A 17,161-nucleotide genomic window follows, 5' to 3' on the forward strand; every position below is an offset into this window, starting at 1 on the left:
GCCTTTTACGTAGCCGCCTATAAAGTTGTTCCGGTGACCGCGCGGCCGCCTCAGAATACACTCCACCCTTGAACGCATCGAACCCAGCTTGCTTTCTCGCCATGAATTTGCTCGTAAGTAAACATTTCTCTCCACTCTCACATCTACTTGCTCGTCGTTGCAATTCTCTCTTTCGCTTCGAAGTAACGTTGTGTCCGAGGGTAAAAATCAGTGTGCGTGTAACTTGGGTTAGGTTTGGGTTAAGTTTGTCGTGGATCAATCAAATGGAATACAAATTGCTTGTACTCGAACGAAAAGTTGTCACGTTTGTCGCGGATTTATTTCGAGATGAAATTATATTTGATAGAGAATTTAATGGAATGGTAATTGATAGAATGTAAATTATTATGCTTGATTATAGGTATTATATTGTATAATTTTATCTATTATAGGTATTATATTGTATAGTTTTATCTATTGCATGGTATTGTATTTTAAAATTGTCGTGTAAATAGTAGAAAAATACGATCTTTATACGTTTAGAGCAATAATGTATTAAAGATCAAAATTTGGTAACAAGTGTACGTGATTTTCTTACGGGATTGCCACTATGATTAGGTACACCATATATAATTTCACAAAATGAAGAAATACTAATTGCATCAATTTATTTGTCTATGCTTCTCTTTGAAATGTCACGCTTTCCCGTTTTACGAGTGCAATAAACCAAACGTGACCATAACATCATTTGTGATACGATTGTGTTGAATAAGATAAAGTTAAATTATCGGCTTATTGCAAACAAGTACAAGTTACTTTGATATTTATCTGAAATATAAAAAAAAAAAAAAAAAATGAGATAACGATAAAAATGGAACTTTCGATTACGATTTGAAATTACCTGCGTCTAGAAAGGCATACAATAATTACCAAGTCACGTATTTCACTAACCAAACAAGTATTAAATAACATACAATTTCTAATTTTATAATTAACGAAGATTGATCCTGCAAGCTTCGTACCAGTTAATTTTCTTCAAATGACAGTTGGAATGATGAAAGCCAAAGGGTTAATGATAGCATATCTCGTTCACGTTCGTCTCGTTGCTTCCTTTTCGCCATAAACACGCAGAATTGAAATTTTTGTACACTTGCATTGTTTCATCTTTAGACAATAACTTCAGATATTTTTCTGAAGATGATTCCTTCATCGACGTTGCTACGTTTTCAAAATTCGTCGCCTTGTCATACATTATAATAGAGAAGAAATAATAATAACATAAATGAGAAGAAATAATAATCTGTGACCTCATATCCAAGGTAATCAAATAAGAATAATTACTAATAAAATAATTCAACAAGAAAAGATAATAATCTGTGACCTTACATCTAATATTCTTTTCTTCTTCTTCTATTTTTCTTTAATGTCGCATCGACAGCGAGGTCATTAGCGACCACGGTGCCATTAAATATGTGTGTAGTAGTTTATGTTTTTTGAGATATTTTAATACTCTTTGTATGCCATTTTGAGAAATCAGTTTGATTCCGTATTTCTGTCTTTGGGATTCTGCGGTGTGGCATTCGTGCAGTAGGTGAGTTATTGTTAATGGATGGTTATTGCAATGAGTGCAGATAGGTGGCGTAGTTTTTTTGATTTTGTGTTCATGCGTCAGCTTGGTTTGACCGGTTCTTAGGCGTGTGATAATTATTCCTTCTTTCCTGTTGTTAAAGTTTGGTGTTTGCTGGGTGAAAGTCTTGGATACTTTTGTGTAGTTGGATGCTTTTAGTTGTTTTCCATGTATTGTTCCATTCATTTTTTGCTACTTTTTTTGCAATGGATTATTTGGTCGTCGCAGGGGATTGGAAGATGTTTGCGATTGTTAGTAAGTGAGGGAACTGTGGCTTCTTTCGCTGCTGCGTCGACTTTTCCATTTCCTTCTATTCCTTGATGAACTGGTATCCAGATGACTGTGGCGTTTGTGTTAGGTTGGTTGTGGTTTAATTCTTGGATGGTGGATATTATTTAGTTTTCTTGATCATATGATTTCATTTGGAATTTTGTAACGCTCATGGAGTCGGTGTATATGACGATCTGAATCTTCGTTATTTGAGTATGCATATTTAATGGCTTCCAGGATGGCATAAGTTTCTGCGAGCTAATATTCTTTTATATCTATTGAAATTTTAGAAACTCGACGTAGACGATGTAAACGAACAAAACGAATCGATCTTGGGATATTTAATGTATTCGATTTTTTGACAAGAGCCTGAAAGTCTAGCCGTTGAACTCGCAGCGCAGATCCTTTTTTCTTTTCACGAATAATGAAGGCAGGCGTGGTGTCCTGTCCGTTCATTTATATTTCACTTTCTACCGGCGAGCGTATAATGTCTTGCAATGGCGTGTTCGATACTCGTTCGCTTCACTCCCGGTTTCCAAATAGATTTCGTTCCTTTTTCTCGAGCGACTGGAAAGGCGGTAGCAACTCGTCACCTGTTCTCGATCACGGAAACTATAGTTGCTGCTAGTCGAAGACACGTGAAACTTTCGTCGAGATCCGATCGAACCGAATTAATAATAATACTAATCAACGAAATTCGTTCGTTGTTTCTCTGAAAAATTTAAACGCCGATTGCATCAATTTTCGAGCAATCTTGCCAGTTCTTTTGAGCGCAAGTTACTCCAGAGATCTTTTCACTACGAAAAACTGTTTCTGAAAATTCTGACAAAGGTTCTCTTCTTTCCAAGAAAGGTAATTTCTCCGGAAGTTCTAATGAAAATTGATTGACTCACTACTTCCTTAGTCGCACGCAGAATTTACCGAACTTCCTTTCTGTTTATTTAGGAAGATAAACAGGGAAGGGTTTTCTCTCCAATTGAAGTTACTGTTACACGTCGATTTCTCTCTCGACGTAACAAATGACATAATGTACACATATATGTTTCCAAATGCAAAATATCATTGCAAATGCCGAGGAAGCAGATGCATCATTCAACGTGTAATTGATTAATTTTGTTCTCACTCGTTTTTTAATTGACTTGATCGGCTCTAACGAACGTGCCAATCTTGTTCAGCGGTTATGGATATTCAAAAATGTATATAGAAACGTAAAACAAAATACACGGTGTCTCAAATTTAAATGTCAAAGCTTGGGGAATAATGAACCAGGAGAAAGAATTCTTTACAGATTTTGAAGGAAATCACTGAGAAAAGTTATAAAACAGTTCTCGTTCTTCCATTTATTTATTTATTCATGTTATTGTCCATTTTATCATTCAGATTTAGTATCATCTGTGTCATCTATTCGCGATTCTATAATGTTCAAAATGCTAGCCTTTCGGAGCAATGCAAATCATGTTATTATTTCGAATGGAGCCAGAGAAAATGAAAATTTGTTCCTTGATTTTCTCTGAAATGGAAGCAAATCTCTAAAGGACTCTTTTTTTCTTAGTTTATCGATTTTCTACACACTCTTGACAAGTTTTGACATTTAAAATTTGGCACACTCTGTTTGTACAATTTCAACAAAAATTAACAGCTTGCTGCTTGAGAAATGTTTCAATCTTGAAGGATGTTGTTACTAACTTTGCTTCGATCACGAAGAATCTGGTCTTCAAGTTACCACTTTCCCTCGCAGCTACTGCGTTCCTCCGCTCTCGAAATGCAATTCCATATAAATGCATAGACTGGAGGAACCGGTGCGTAATCGTGGTCAGTGCGTGTCACTGAATTCTACCGTATTAGATAATACCATCATTAGGACATTACGTTGCGCAATTGTGTCTTAATATTCTTGCTTTTATTAATATTACGCGCGCGCGTGATTCAATGAGAATACCTTCTGAGGTTCACTGTCAAGGATATCACACGAATAATTTCTAATCTACGATATGCGACACCTGTCAATATTCGCAAACTGCTTTACTTTCATAAAAAGCAATCGTACGACAGTAAATTTATTTCAAATTTTAATTATTTACTTTAAACCTATTAAAACCTATTAAAGCTACTTTCAAAATGCAAAGTGAAGACACTTCTTTCTTTCCAAAAAGTATTCTAAATTGTCACGTATAAAGACGTTTGAAAAATTTTTTGAAAATTCAGACTGAGACTGTAATTTACATGGTACTTTGCAAATCTCGCTGCAAGATCTTCTTCTTTCCGGCGATTTATCGAACTTCCTTTTGCTTCTGATTTCCCGTAGGTTCTGTCGTTAATAACAATCCCAGCGTGCTTGGCACAATTCTCGATACAGGGGCCCAGTGACGGGAACCGAGTTGCCCAGGGCTTGCGAATAGAGGAAGGGAAAGGAATCGAGTACACAGATCAAAATGGTAATTAGTTGATAAGACACCGATACTTACATTTGTTCTTTATGTAATTTATTCCTCCATCTCTTCGGCTGATACAAATTTAATATTTATAATATACTATAATAATTAGAATTATTATATTATAAATATTAAAGAATTATTAGAATTTAATATTTATTAATATAATATAATAATTAGAATATATATAATAATTAAATAATTAGAATATAATATAATAGTAATAGCAATAATATACTTTTGCTTTCTACGTAATTTATTTTTTTATCTTCAGCTGATAGTAAATTTAATATTTAATACAATATAATAATTATAATATATATAATAACTAAATATAATAATACTAATAATAGCAATAATATACTTTTGTTCTTTACACAATTTATTCCTTCATCTTCAGCTAATAGTAAATTTAATATTTAATATAATATAATAATTATAATATATATAATAACTAAATATAATAATACTAATAATAGCAACAATATACTTTTGCTCTTTATTCCTTCATCTTCAGCTGATAATAAATTTAATATTTAATATAATATAATAATTATAATATATATAATAACTAAATATAATAATACTAATAATAGCAATAATATACTTCTGTTCTTTACACAATTTATTCCTTCATCTTCAGCTAATAGTAAATTTAATATTTAATATAATATAATAATTATAATATATATAATAACTAAATATAATAATACTAATAATAGCAACAATATACTTTTGCTCTTTATTCCTTCATCTTCAGCTGATAATAAATTTAATATTTAATATAATATAATAATTATAATAATAATAATTTATTTATCCGACATTATTTGTTGAAATGATCTCGGAACTTCACACGGTCGTTTTCCTTCGCAGAACCGGACGACAGTGGCTTCAGTATCACGGGTGCAACGGATGGTAGCGCGCAGATACAAGGTGCCAGCGACGGCCATTCTAATTTCCAAATTCATGGTGCCACTCGCGGACCAGCGGAAAGATACCTGCAGAGACCTAGTGCAGGATCGTATAATATCCAAGGATCAACGGACGGACACAGTCAGTCGATTGTTCAAGGTTCCTACGATAGTAACTTAGGCCCTGCGAAATCTCTTCAATATAACGATCCCAGTGGTGAGTGATCATTTCGAGTCGTCATTTAAATAATTAAAGTCTTTTCTGAACATACAGTGAAGAGCATGAAAATTTGTCGATAACTTCAAGTTAGATAACTTTGTAAAAGAAGATCGTATAACGATCTTACTTGGTCTCGTTTTAAAATTAGCGTGAAGCTTCTACTTTGGCAGCTGTGGATTCGTTTTTCTCTGTATCATTGATGATATTCTTTGGAAAATTGTAAAAATACAAATGTGTGCAAAAGCGTCAACATTTCTTTCTCGTAACCAAATCTACTACCATTTTAAAAATCAAAGTTTACTCTTCTACCTCTCAAAACTTGTACAATTTCTTTTCTTAACCATTTTATTGAACGTCGAGTTAAACGACAGAAATTCAAGAAATCCTTGCGTTTCACATTTGAGTTCAATAAAATATTGAAGAAAAATCGTACAGCGGGTTTTAAGGGATCATTGTGAAGAGGAAACTTCAATCTACAAGATCATGAAAGATTTCTTTAATGTCTTAAGAGGCATTTAAGTTTTCACAATTTTCGAGAGCAAAATTATCACCGTGTTATATGTCGAAAAAAAAACAAACTAATCTAACGATATGTAATCTTTTTTTTATAAAGTTGTACCGCATAATTTTTACAAAATCATTGACAATTTTCTCATTGTCATTGGTACAGCTATACTCTTCAATGTACCTTTAGATCCAGACATTTGCCACGGAGTGGAAAATTATCTGACATAGTTCAAAAACTAAATTCTGGCACAGTTCAAGAATTAAATTCTGTTTGGAAGGACTGAGGGTGAACTGGAGGTCGTACGATCGTCGACCACAGCCGACGGCGCAGCAGCAGGAAGTGCGATACACGGAAACCTCGGTCGTAAACGTTCCAAGAGCATCGTCTCGACAAAAGTCAAGGCGACCACCACCGCCACCCGAGCCGGTTCAACAATCCAAGCCTTTGGAAAATGCACCCTCGCACATCCAGCACCTTCTTCAACTGCAAGCGCAGCTGCCATACGTGAACATCGTTCCTGAACCGTACAGGTAATGAATGCACTTCGAAACTTGTCAACTTGTTCTTTGCGTTTATTTATTTCGGAAGAACTGGTGCCACGAATTAATATTAAGTACTATTACATAAAATACTATCGGCCGTTAAATGATGTAATGGGCGTGGAAAATGTCTTGTATGTGATTACGCAATAATGTGACGTAACAGTGTCTTAATATAACAATGATATAATACAGCAATGATATAATACAGTCGACCCTCTTATGACATGGCATTCTGAAAACCCGGTTTCTATATAACAGTGAAAAAATTATGGCTGCCCTATTACATGATATTCTGATAACTTGATAAACTTAAAAACATAATGAATTTTTTCTGTTGGGTTTTCATACAACACGAAATTAACAAACGGTGTTATAGGAGGGTTGACTACATAATAATATAATAGTAATAATAATAATAATAATAATAATATTAATAATAATAATATAATAATATAGTAATAATAATATTATAATAATATAATAATAATAATTATAATTATAATAATAGTGTCTTAACAGAATTTAGCATTATTTTACTATTATTATAATTATAATTATTATAACTTGATTCTGTTAAGATACTATTATTATAATTATAATGATTCTGTTAAGACACTATTATTATAATTATAATGATTCTGTTAAGACACTATTATTATAATTATAATTATTATAACTTGATTCTGTTAAGATACTATTATTATAATTATAATGATTCTGTTAAGACACTATTATTATAATTATAATGATTCTGTTAAGACACTATTATTATAATTATAATTATTATAACTTGATTCTGTTAAGATACTATTATTATAATTATAATGATTCTGTTAAGACACTATTATTATAATTATAATTATTATAACTTGATTCTGTTAAGACACTATTATTATAATTATAATTATTATAACTTGATTCTGTTAAGACACTATTATAATTATAACTTGATTCTGTTAAGACACTATAATTATAATTATAATGATTCTGTTAAGACACTATTATTATAATTATAATTATTATAACTTTCGAAGCTTGAATTGAAAACAAAATAAAAGGACTCGTGAGAAAAATCAACGACACAGGAGAAAGTGATCACGTACGTAGTGTCAAATAAATGTTCTTTGCAGGTATGAAAATTTGATAGCGTCGCAGGGAAATCAACAACCTCGGTATGAACCTGAGTACGAGCCTCAGTACGAGCCGGAGCCGCGAGAAGAACCAGCGCCGGAACTACGGCGACCAAATTATCGAGGGAAATCTCGTGGTTCGCCAAGGCACAGACGACAAACGTCACAGTATAGACAGGGCGCCGCTCCTGTACAGCGACAGCAACCCCGTAGAATTTCGCAACCATCGGCCGATCCTCCAATTAACTACAACCCAAATTTGCCGCCTCATCTTCAACAATTGTTAAAGTACCAGGCTCAAACTCCGTACATCAACTCGATCCCCGAACAGTACAGGTGAATGAAATGTTATTTTCATGTGTTTCCTATACTCGAGGAGTCCTTGTGGAAAATTCTGTGAGTGCCTGAGAAAAAAGAGAATTTGTGTGACAAAGTTAGAAACGAATGTAAGTTAGTTGTAAGTAACATCAAATTCTCGGTCATTGTTATAATTATGTACGTACGTTTGAAATATAATATAATATAAGAGTCTTAAGTATATAAATTCCACTTGAAAATGATGTATTGAGAAAACATATTTTTGCTTTTTAAGTATACAAGTAATCTCAAGTTTACTCGTCAAAATTTGTCGGAAGGAAGATAGAAGTTACTATTTATTTAAATTAATAAAACAGAACACAATAGACGATAATGTCTGTTTCTAGAGCTTGTATATACGAGAAAGCAAAAATACGGTTTTTTAGTACATCATTTCCATTTTGTAGAATGTATTTACTGAAGTTGATATTTAAAGACTCTTGTATTATATTACTTTATTTATATTATATTAGAGGTACCCTTAAGTAATGTCGCTTTTCTTCAAATTTAACAAACATTGTCATCTGGTGGCAATAATTAAAAAAATATAATTTAAATAAAATAAAACTTTGTACAGTACCAAGAAACGACATTACCCCTAATGTAATAGTACAATATCAGTATAATATATGTTATATAATATGTAGTATAATCAATATAATATACGTTATACAATGTGTAGTACAATATCAATATAATATGTTATATAACATGTAGTATAATCAATATAATATACGTTATACAATATGTAGTATAATATCAATAGAATATGCTATATAACATGTAGTATGATAACAATATTACATCGATATAATATTTTTATATAATATTATACTTTCTATAAAGACTCTTCACTCACTCATCAGTACTTGAGTACCGAACCAGTGCTAATTGATCAAGTAGTCGATATCACCTTTGATAAAATAATTAACAAATAATTAACTTTTAGGTTTAATCCGGAGCCAGCCGTCCAAATGCAGATGGAACAGGTTCGTAGACACTACGAAGATCTCCTTAGACAGCAACCAGCATCTCCCACCGTACACACGGTACTGCCAGCGGTTGCACCAGCTCCGAAGCAAATACGAGGCCCACCGCAAGATGGACCATCGCGTCCCAGACAAAGAAGACAAGCTGCTCATCAACCTCAACGACAGCTACGACCGCAATCGTTGCCAGCGGAACCGGTGCCACGGTACTCGACCAATATTCCTAATTCCATACGAAGTATATTGCAGTTCCAGGCACAAATCCCCTACAACATCATCGCCAATCAAGTCGAGTATAAGTTCGACAAGACGTACGTGCCCCAGCCAGCGCAGCCAGCTGCCCCGCCGCAAGTTCAGTACCAAGGTCAGAATCAATATCAGGGACAGAGACAGTACAGAGAGCAGAATCAGTACCAAAATCAATATCAGAGCCAAATTCAATCAGTCGATGAGTACCAAGGTCAACCGAGCGGATACAGCCAGACGTACGCGCCGCAGTCACAGTATTTGCAATATCCGCAGTATCAAGCTCAATATGGGGAGCAAGGGGTTCGTCCAGTCACCGAAAATCAATATTGAGGATTATCGAATCTTTGTCATTCGTTTCTCGAATTCTTCGTATTTATTTATTTATTTTTTTTTATTTGGTCATTGTCTCGGTTTTCTTCGTTTTCGATTAGTCGGATCGATCACGGCGTTCCCACGTTTCGCACTTTGGGGAAATTCTAGATTTCTGTTGCAGTTGGAAAGATAGAGTTGTGTCTGCTTGTTTCGTTGAAGTTCAACATATAAATATTTTAGAACAATTAAAAGGGGATGAATGTCGTTGACGAAAAATTAAAAAATTGAATATAAATGAGTAGATATTGTTACGAAGCGAGAAATACGCTTTCATTGTACTTTATTGCAATGTAATATCTCGTAGACATTAATTATTTATCAAATTATTTACGAAATAATCGCAGTCAATGTGTTAGATATTTATTAAATTTCTGATGAACGAATGAAAATCACTGCTTTGTTCATTGATGTTGTAACAATAATTCTAAAGTAGTATCTAGTTGTTCTAGAAAATGAAAAAAGAAGAAAACCGAATTTTCCAATCATTAATTTTCCCACACTGTAAGGAAAAGTATACCGCGACAATATTTTTGTGAAATTTGTTTCCACGTGATATGGAATTACGGAGAAATCAGGGCTCTCGCTGCGATTGTTTCGTAATACGAGGAAACATTTGAAAATCACGAAGCATGTCAAATGAATTATTTCGTTGGGAGAAGTTACGTTTAACAACGTAGTTTCAAAAAAGAATTGCAGTATACCAACACCTTCATTCAAATTTTGTATTTGAAACTAGAAGCGACGAACATTTTAACGAAGGAAGAGCTCTGCGCTCGCTTCGACAATTTACAATACTCAAAGCAATATTTATTTCACGACACTGTTTCCCATTTTGTATTTTAATAAATATTTTATACTTGTATTTACTTTTCATCTATACGTCAATTAGACGAATTTCAACTTCACCTATAGAAATCGAATGCATGTGTATATCCCAAGACGTTCGACGTTTCTCTTTCGTTCAAACGTGTCGACGATAATCCATCAAAATCTAGGAGAAGTAATTATAGTAATTATAGTAACGGAAGTCATTTCGATTTCCCCGTGAGTTTCTACATACGGTAATGTACGACTCCCGGTGAAAGAAGAAAGAACGAAAGCAGGCCGTCATACTGTCGATATCTATAAGGATTTATTGTCTCGTTTCTTCGATAAGCAATAATCGAGCATTATTCAATAAGCTCGTCTGTTTTTATATTACAATGTTTTCTAATAAAAAAAACATTTCTCAATCGGACGTGTTTTAATTATTTTGATTGACGTGAGTGGTCCATCATGCTCCATTGTGAACGAAGAGCTTACGAGACAGAAACGATGATGATCAGTCACTTTATTAAAGAAATTATGTTTCGCTAAATATTGCGTGAAGTTTCACATATTTAGCATTTGCATACGCATGAATCTTGCACTTTCACTCGAAGCTTTTTCTCCGAACGTGCAATCCAGTTAAACTGATTCTCGTTTGCGACTTAATAGTTCAGAATAGTTTATTTTAACGCCTTTGTTAAAATAATTATTTTTATATATATATATTTATTTATATATATTTTACCGCGACATTTATGTATATTATATATATATTTTATATATTTTTAATAGTTTATTTCAACCACCTTTGTTAAAACTATTTTTTATCAATTGTTTTAATTTTAAATTTTATAAAAATAAAGCTGACGTGATTCACAAAATACCAATTGTCGACTAATTAGCGAATATTTTGCATTTATCGCGTATTTTATCGCGAGAAAAACGGAGAACGTGGAAATGCATTAAGGTCAGTTGATTTCGCGAGCAGGTTGTTCAGTCATCGATTAAATCGTGCCTCGTTTTTATCGAATACAAAAGTGTCTCGATAGAAAACGGTGGACTTTGCGCGAGATATTAATGCGGCCGACTTAGGAATACGGAAGTGACCGATGCATATGCTTCCTGCAATCGGTTAACTATACCGTTACGTGACTAGAAATACGCGTTTCACCTTCTACGTGCCTTTGTTTATTTGCCATTTCATATTTATGTCGATTTTCGGCTGGAAAAAATGCAATGGCAATCCAAAAAAAAAAAAAAAAAAGAAATGAAAATGAAACAGAAATGGATTCTGTTTGATTTTAACATTTAAGATCATTGCATTTGACGGAAGTTCTTGATTCTTCTGTCGAAGGAATTTTGTCTACCGTTCTTCCATTTAAACGCACGGTTAAACTATCGTCGTCTAAATGAATTCCAAGTAAATTCTACACTGCGGTCGCGTTCAAAGGGAAAAGCCGAGCGAACGACTTTCACGCAACTCCGAATTAACCTCTGATATAATACGCGCTCAGGAAAAGCAGTTTTGCTGGTTTTCTAACAGCGTTACGAATATATATATATATATATATATTTTTTTTTTTTCTTTGCAGGGAAAGTTCATCTAAGGGACCTGTGACTTAGAACCTTGTCGAACCGTAGATTTTATTTTTGCAGAAGAATGTTGTCAATAAGTAAATATGTATCCGCGCCAGAATATTAGACTGATGCGTGAAACGTTGCTTTTTCAAATAAAAAACGTCAATGTTTCAGTATTTAATTAAATTGTCAACTATTTAAATTAATGTTCTACGAAATGTCTACTAGGAAAGTTACGAACATTTATTTACAAAGGCAACTTTCTTTAACCTACCGTTATTTTTATTGTATATTACCAAATTCACTTTGCTTTTTCTTTAATTACAATAAGTTGAAAGATCTCATCTATTGAAGCATAAAATTTCCGCGAGAGACACTAAAGTAGAAAAAATAGAAAATACAAGCCTGTATTTTACGAAAGAATCATTCGAATTTCTAAAAATACACTGTTTTACATCTGTACTACATATCTATATAATGTTTATATTCTGTACTATATATTTATATTCTTCTATATTCTATACTATATATCTATACAATATCTAATTCATTATTATATCTATAAAATTTCTAAAATTATATATATATATATATATATTATAAATTATATATATATATAAATTATAAATTGATCATTTCGACCATTTTCTAGATAGTTCTAATTGCCAAACAAGACCACCTGTTCTAGACGATCGTTTTCATTTAAAAAAAAAAAAAAAAAGAAAAAATTAAACATTAATCTCTTAAGCAGCGAAATTGAAAGAATCTCTTCGACTCCTTCGTTTTGGAATTTCCAGTGACTTTGACTCCCACCGTGACCCAGTAAGAAACAGCTTATCTCTCGTTAATAACTCCAACGAAGGACCCAGTGGTCCTTGACCAACTGGAGAACGATCCGTTTCGAATCGTCGTTAAGCGAGGTACAATTTCGAAATTGAATCGAAACGGTGAATAGTCTCGAGTTTTCTGGTACACTTTACTTCCTGGGTAAGGACGTGGAAACGTAGCACGCCGTGCGTGTACGTACGGGGCGCGTTTGTTACGTGACGAACGGGCGGGGAACCTGCACGACGTAGATAGAAAAGAGGGAAAAAAAAGAAAAAGAGATTCAGTCGAAACCGACCAACCGTGAAAGTTAGTGGTTGGCCGGACCATTTACCCTGGAAACGCTCGCCCATATAGAAGTGCGTCGCGACACCGCCGCCAGTTTCGCTCGGCTCTTATCCCGAAATCACCTATACCTTCGCCATGAAGTTCCACGTGAGTACAGCAACAGACTTCTCTACACTTTCGTTTCTACTTTCCGGCGAATTTTCGTTTCACACCTCTCCTCAATTTTGTCCTTTATGAAACGTTGCTTCTCTTCTTTTTTTTTCTTTTCTTTTTTTTTTTTTTTCATTGCCGAAGATGGATTTTCAGCGAAAATTTTGAGCTTCGATCTTTCTCTTATCCTCGTCGTTCTTCCACTTCCTCAACATGATTTATCACGTTGTGTGCGAATTTTCGTTTTGCCTCGATCTAGATGGATGACGAACGATGTGAACGTTTCTCCTATTTTGCAATTTAACGCGAGGATGCATTGTATCTGAACGAAGTGGAGGATTAACAAGAGTCGAGTTATCTGATTCTGTGACATCATAGTGGAAGTTAATTCGCAATATATCTGTACAGAGGAGATAATCTTGATTTGACAAATTTGTTACTTCCCCGTGTCTTTGTCCAACGATAAGTTTTAAGTATCGTGTGAATAAGATTAAATATAAACTCTCAAATTTTGAACATGTAACTAACGACAATGTTGACAGAAAATTGATAAATTTCAATTTAAATTTCAATTTAATTCATCTTGTGAATCTCCTAGCTCTAAAGAAATAAATTTACAGTATAAATATGATAGAAATAAATAAAAGAATTATACATGTAATTTAATCGAACGTAGTTGCTCTTATTGAAAATCAACCTTATTTCACATAAAAATTCATCGCCACAAGCGAGAAATCGTACCGCTACACAGCGTTCGATCGAAGTCGAACTGCTTTCATCCTTTCCCTTCTCTGAGAATTCACTCGTACTTATGTTTCAACTATCTACCTAAGTATGCATAAGAATGCACGCGTCGTGTGCAACGATGCAATGCATCGCGAGAGATCGGCAAATTGCATTAGCTTTCTCGATCGTGAACCGATTTTTGCTTTTAATCCTCGTTTATGGTACAGCAACTCCTTACTTTACTATCGATACGTTCGCCTACCTGCCGCGCGAAATAGGTCAAGTTAGAGAGTTCAAGTTTTTGTTGTTCGATACAATGGTGAATTTTTACGGTTCCGTCTCACAACTCACGTTAAACAGCGAACTGTAGAAAGTTTGATACCGATTAGAAATCCAAAGACACGCGAAATGTAGAAAAACGCGTATGAAACGATAATTAATTAAGCGTTAATCAGAGCTGTTATTACAAATCAGTGTTGTGGATTTCTAGGTTTTAATATTGGCGGCCATTTATGCTACTGACGTAGTGTCCGGTGATCTTTTGGGACAAGAATTCCAACATGCAGCCATTGGTAAATTATTACCATTTATACATTTAAACATTTGTAAACGTTTCTCATACTCACTTTCAGTTTTTAATTTATTGTTACCATTTTTCATTCCCAATTTCAGTTTCTAATTCATTTATTATTACTGTTTTTCATTCTCAATTCATTTATTATTGCTATTTATACCATTTACAAACATTCTTCATTCCCACTTTCAGTTTTTAATTCATTTGTTATTACCATTTCTTCATTCTCACTTTCAGTTTTTAATTTATTTATTATTACCATTTCTTCATTCTCAATTTCAGTTTCTAATTCATTTGTTATTACCATTTATACCATTTACAAACATTTTTCATTCTCACCTTGAGTTTTTAATTCATTTATTGTTACCATTTTTTCATTCTCAATTTCAGTTTCTAATTCATTTATTATTACCATTTACAAACATTTTTCATTCCCACTTTCAGTTTTTAATTCATTTGTTATTACCATTTCTACCATTTTTCATTCTCACTTTCAGTTTTTAATTCATAACTGTACGCGTACACGTTCGTAGCTACATCTTTTTACCAATTTCATATCGCCATTTAGAAAATTTATTATAGAACCATTTACAGAAAGTTTCCATCGCTTTCACGCATGTTTACCGAAATTTGTTCAAATTAAGTTTCAAATTTATTTAAATTTTTAACCATCTCCTGTACATTTCGTCCTCTTCTCGGATCATCGTCGTAATCGACAGAACTTTCAGATCACGTTCGCGAGAGAAGGCAAAGCGGTCACCTCCGTACGGTGAACCAGGCGCCGCCTCAGATCCAGCAACTGATACAGGCGCAACAGTTTCGTCCGCCGTTGGTGCCAGTTCCGCCGCAACCGATCCCAAAGCTAGGCCCGTCTCAGCCTGTCCAGCCTCAGCAACTATCGCAAACCCAGGCTCAGCAATACCGGCCGCAAGTCACGTTCGCGTCCGGCGTCCAGCAACCGGATTACAGAAACATCGCGGCAGCCGGCCAGGCTCAGTACAAGAAACCGATTCTACCGCAGCAGCCGCAGTATCGTCCTCTTCCCCAGCAGCAGCCGCAGTATCGTCCTCTGCCTCAGCAACAGCCTCAATATCAGCAGCAACTGCCGTATCGTCCTCTCCCACAGCAGAACTACAACCCAGTGCCGCAGTTGCAGCGTTCGTCGAAACTGCCAGCTCACATTCAGCAATTGTTGCAGTACCAAAACAGTCTGAGCAACGCGATCCCTCAGAAAGGATAACGTGCTCTTGAAAAGTAGCTGTAGAATCGCCATGCCTATGTGGGGGGGGGGGGGGAGAACTGTTCAGTCAGAGATAGAGATAGTTTGGTTTTGTTCTCGTCTGGAAGTATTAAGTTATGTATATTTTCTTTTTTTTTTTTTTTTTTTTTTTTGGCTAAAGTTTGAAAATGAAATTTCGGTAGAATTGGTTGACTCTTTGAGCAGGATTCGATGATTTTTTTTTTAGTCACATTTCAGTGAACTTTTATTAACGCAGGCGAGAACATTTTGCTCTCGTCTTCATCTTATCTGTAAATTAATGTCTAGTGATTTGAGAGATTTATAGTTGTAATTCGATGATCAAAGATTATTGTTACATACACGACATCTCCTGTTAGTATTCAGACACACTAAGTTGTATAATTTTGTAAAATGAAATTGTACATAATAAAGTTGGGCTCATCTTGAAGCTTGAAGTCCTTATTTTCAAAACGCGTCGTTCATTTCGTTCTGAGATGTTTTTACACTATGCAACAAATGACAAAATGAAGTCACCTTTCTTCTGGAAAATGCTGTCATAGCAGGTAAAAACATTGTAAATTTTTTTGATGACTGAATCATTAAATGGATTTATAGATTTGTAGATTTTCTCTCCTTTACAAAATTTGCTACTTTTTTCGCCAATTTATTGAATTTTGAGTATCAAGCAAAGACAAATATAAGAAAATATTTATTATGATTTCTTGAATTTTCATTGCTTCAGTATTTAGAGTTCAATAAAATGGCAAATGGCAAAGGAAGATCATACATCAAAATTTCTTTATAAAGAGGAAGCTGCAATCTTCAAAATCCACTGTGGATTCTGTTTGGAAAAACATTTTTCATATCACGACAATTTATAGCATTTTCAAGAAGAAAAGTGTCTTCACTTACCTAGAATAAAATGAACACATACATTTAGAAAATAGTGGCTTCGAGCCATTTAAAATCAGGCCAAGTTTATTACTCACTGGGTCATAGAAAATTACGGCATACTTAAATGTTCAGCGCATATTAATGAAAATGCTTTCGTATGAATAATAATCAAAGCTTCATCTCAACAAAAAAAAAAAAAAAAAAAAAAAAATAGCATATATTTCACGGTTAACCGTGGAACAGTTTATCATCCTGAATATGAACTGGATCTAACGAAGCGCGAACGAAGGGGGTTCAAAGGTGGTACGGTATTACGTCAAATTACATCGTTAAACGCGCCGGTTCGCATTAAGCGCACTCAATTCGTCACTCGAGAAATCAAGGTATCATCGCACCGATGGATCCGCACAAGGGGCGGGTTTCCAGCGTTCCGTGACGTGACAGGCAACCCCCTTGTCCGCGCGAACAACAACCCACACGTTGCAGTCTC

The 17,161-nt window shown here is 34.3% G+C and overlaps 2 protein-coding genes across 3 annotated transcripts; both read left to right on the plus strand.

Annotated features, from left to right (window-relative positions):
- LOC122532192 (mediator of RNA polymerase II transcription subunit 15-like) lies at positions 1–10,821 on the plus strand. Its single transcript, XM_043660743.1, has 6 exons — positions 1–113; positions 4,182–4,311; positions 5,185–5,439; positions 6,228–6,480; positions 7,623–7,958; positions 8,929–10,821. Exons 1-6 carry the CDS (start codon positions 102–104, stop codon positions 9,545–9,547), a joined length of 1,605 nt encoding a protein of 534 aa, XP_043516678.1. The 5' UTR covers positions 1–101; the 3' UTR covers positions 9,548–10,821.
- A 2,232-nt stretch (positions 10,822–13,053) lies between these two features.
- On the plus strand, positions 13,054–16,225 carry LOC122532193 (amelogenin-like). Of its 2 annotated transcripts, none has more exons than XM_043660744.1 (3): positions 13,054–13,234; positions 14,454–14,535; positions 15,266–16,225. In XM_043660744.1, the coding sequence occupies exons 1-3, from the start codon at positions 13,223–13,225 to the stop codon at positions 15,775–15,777; spliced, it is 606 nt and encodes a 201-aa protein (XP_043516679.1). In that variant the 5' UTR covers positions 13,054–13,222; the 3' UTR covers positions 15,778–16,225. The 2 variants fall into 2 exon arrangements, with proteins under 2 accessions (XP_043516679.1, XP_043516680.1); XM_043660745.1 differs by lacking the exon at positions 13,054–13,234 and adding an exon at positions 14,078–14,184.
- Positions 16,226–17,161: the final 936 nt, after the last annotated feature.

The sequence above is a fragment of the Frieseomelitta varia genome, unplaced genomic scaffold (assembly GCF_011392965.1).
Source record: "Frieseomelitta varia isolate USP_RPSP 00005682 unplaced genomic scaffold, Fvar_1.2 scaffold_441, whole genome shotgun sequence".
Classification (NCBI taxonomy): Eukaryota; Metazoa; Arthropoda; class Insecta; order Hymenoptera; family Apidae; genus Frieseomelitta; species Frieseomelitta varia.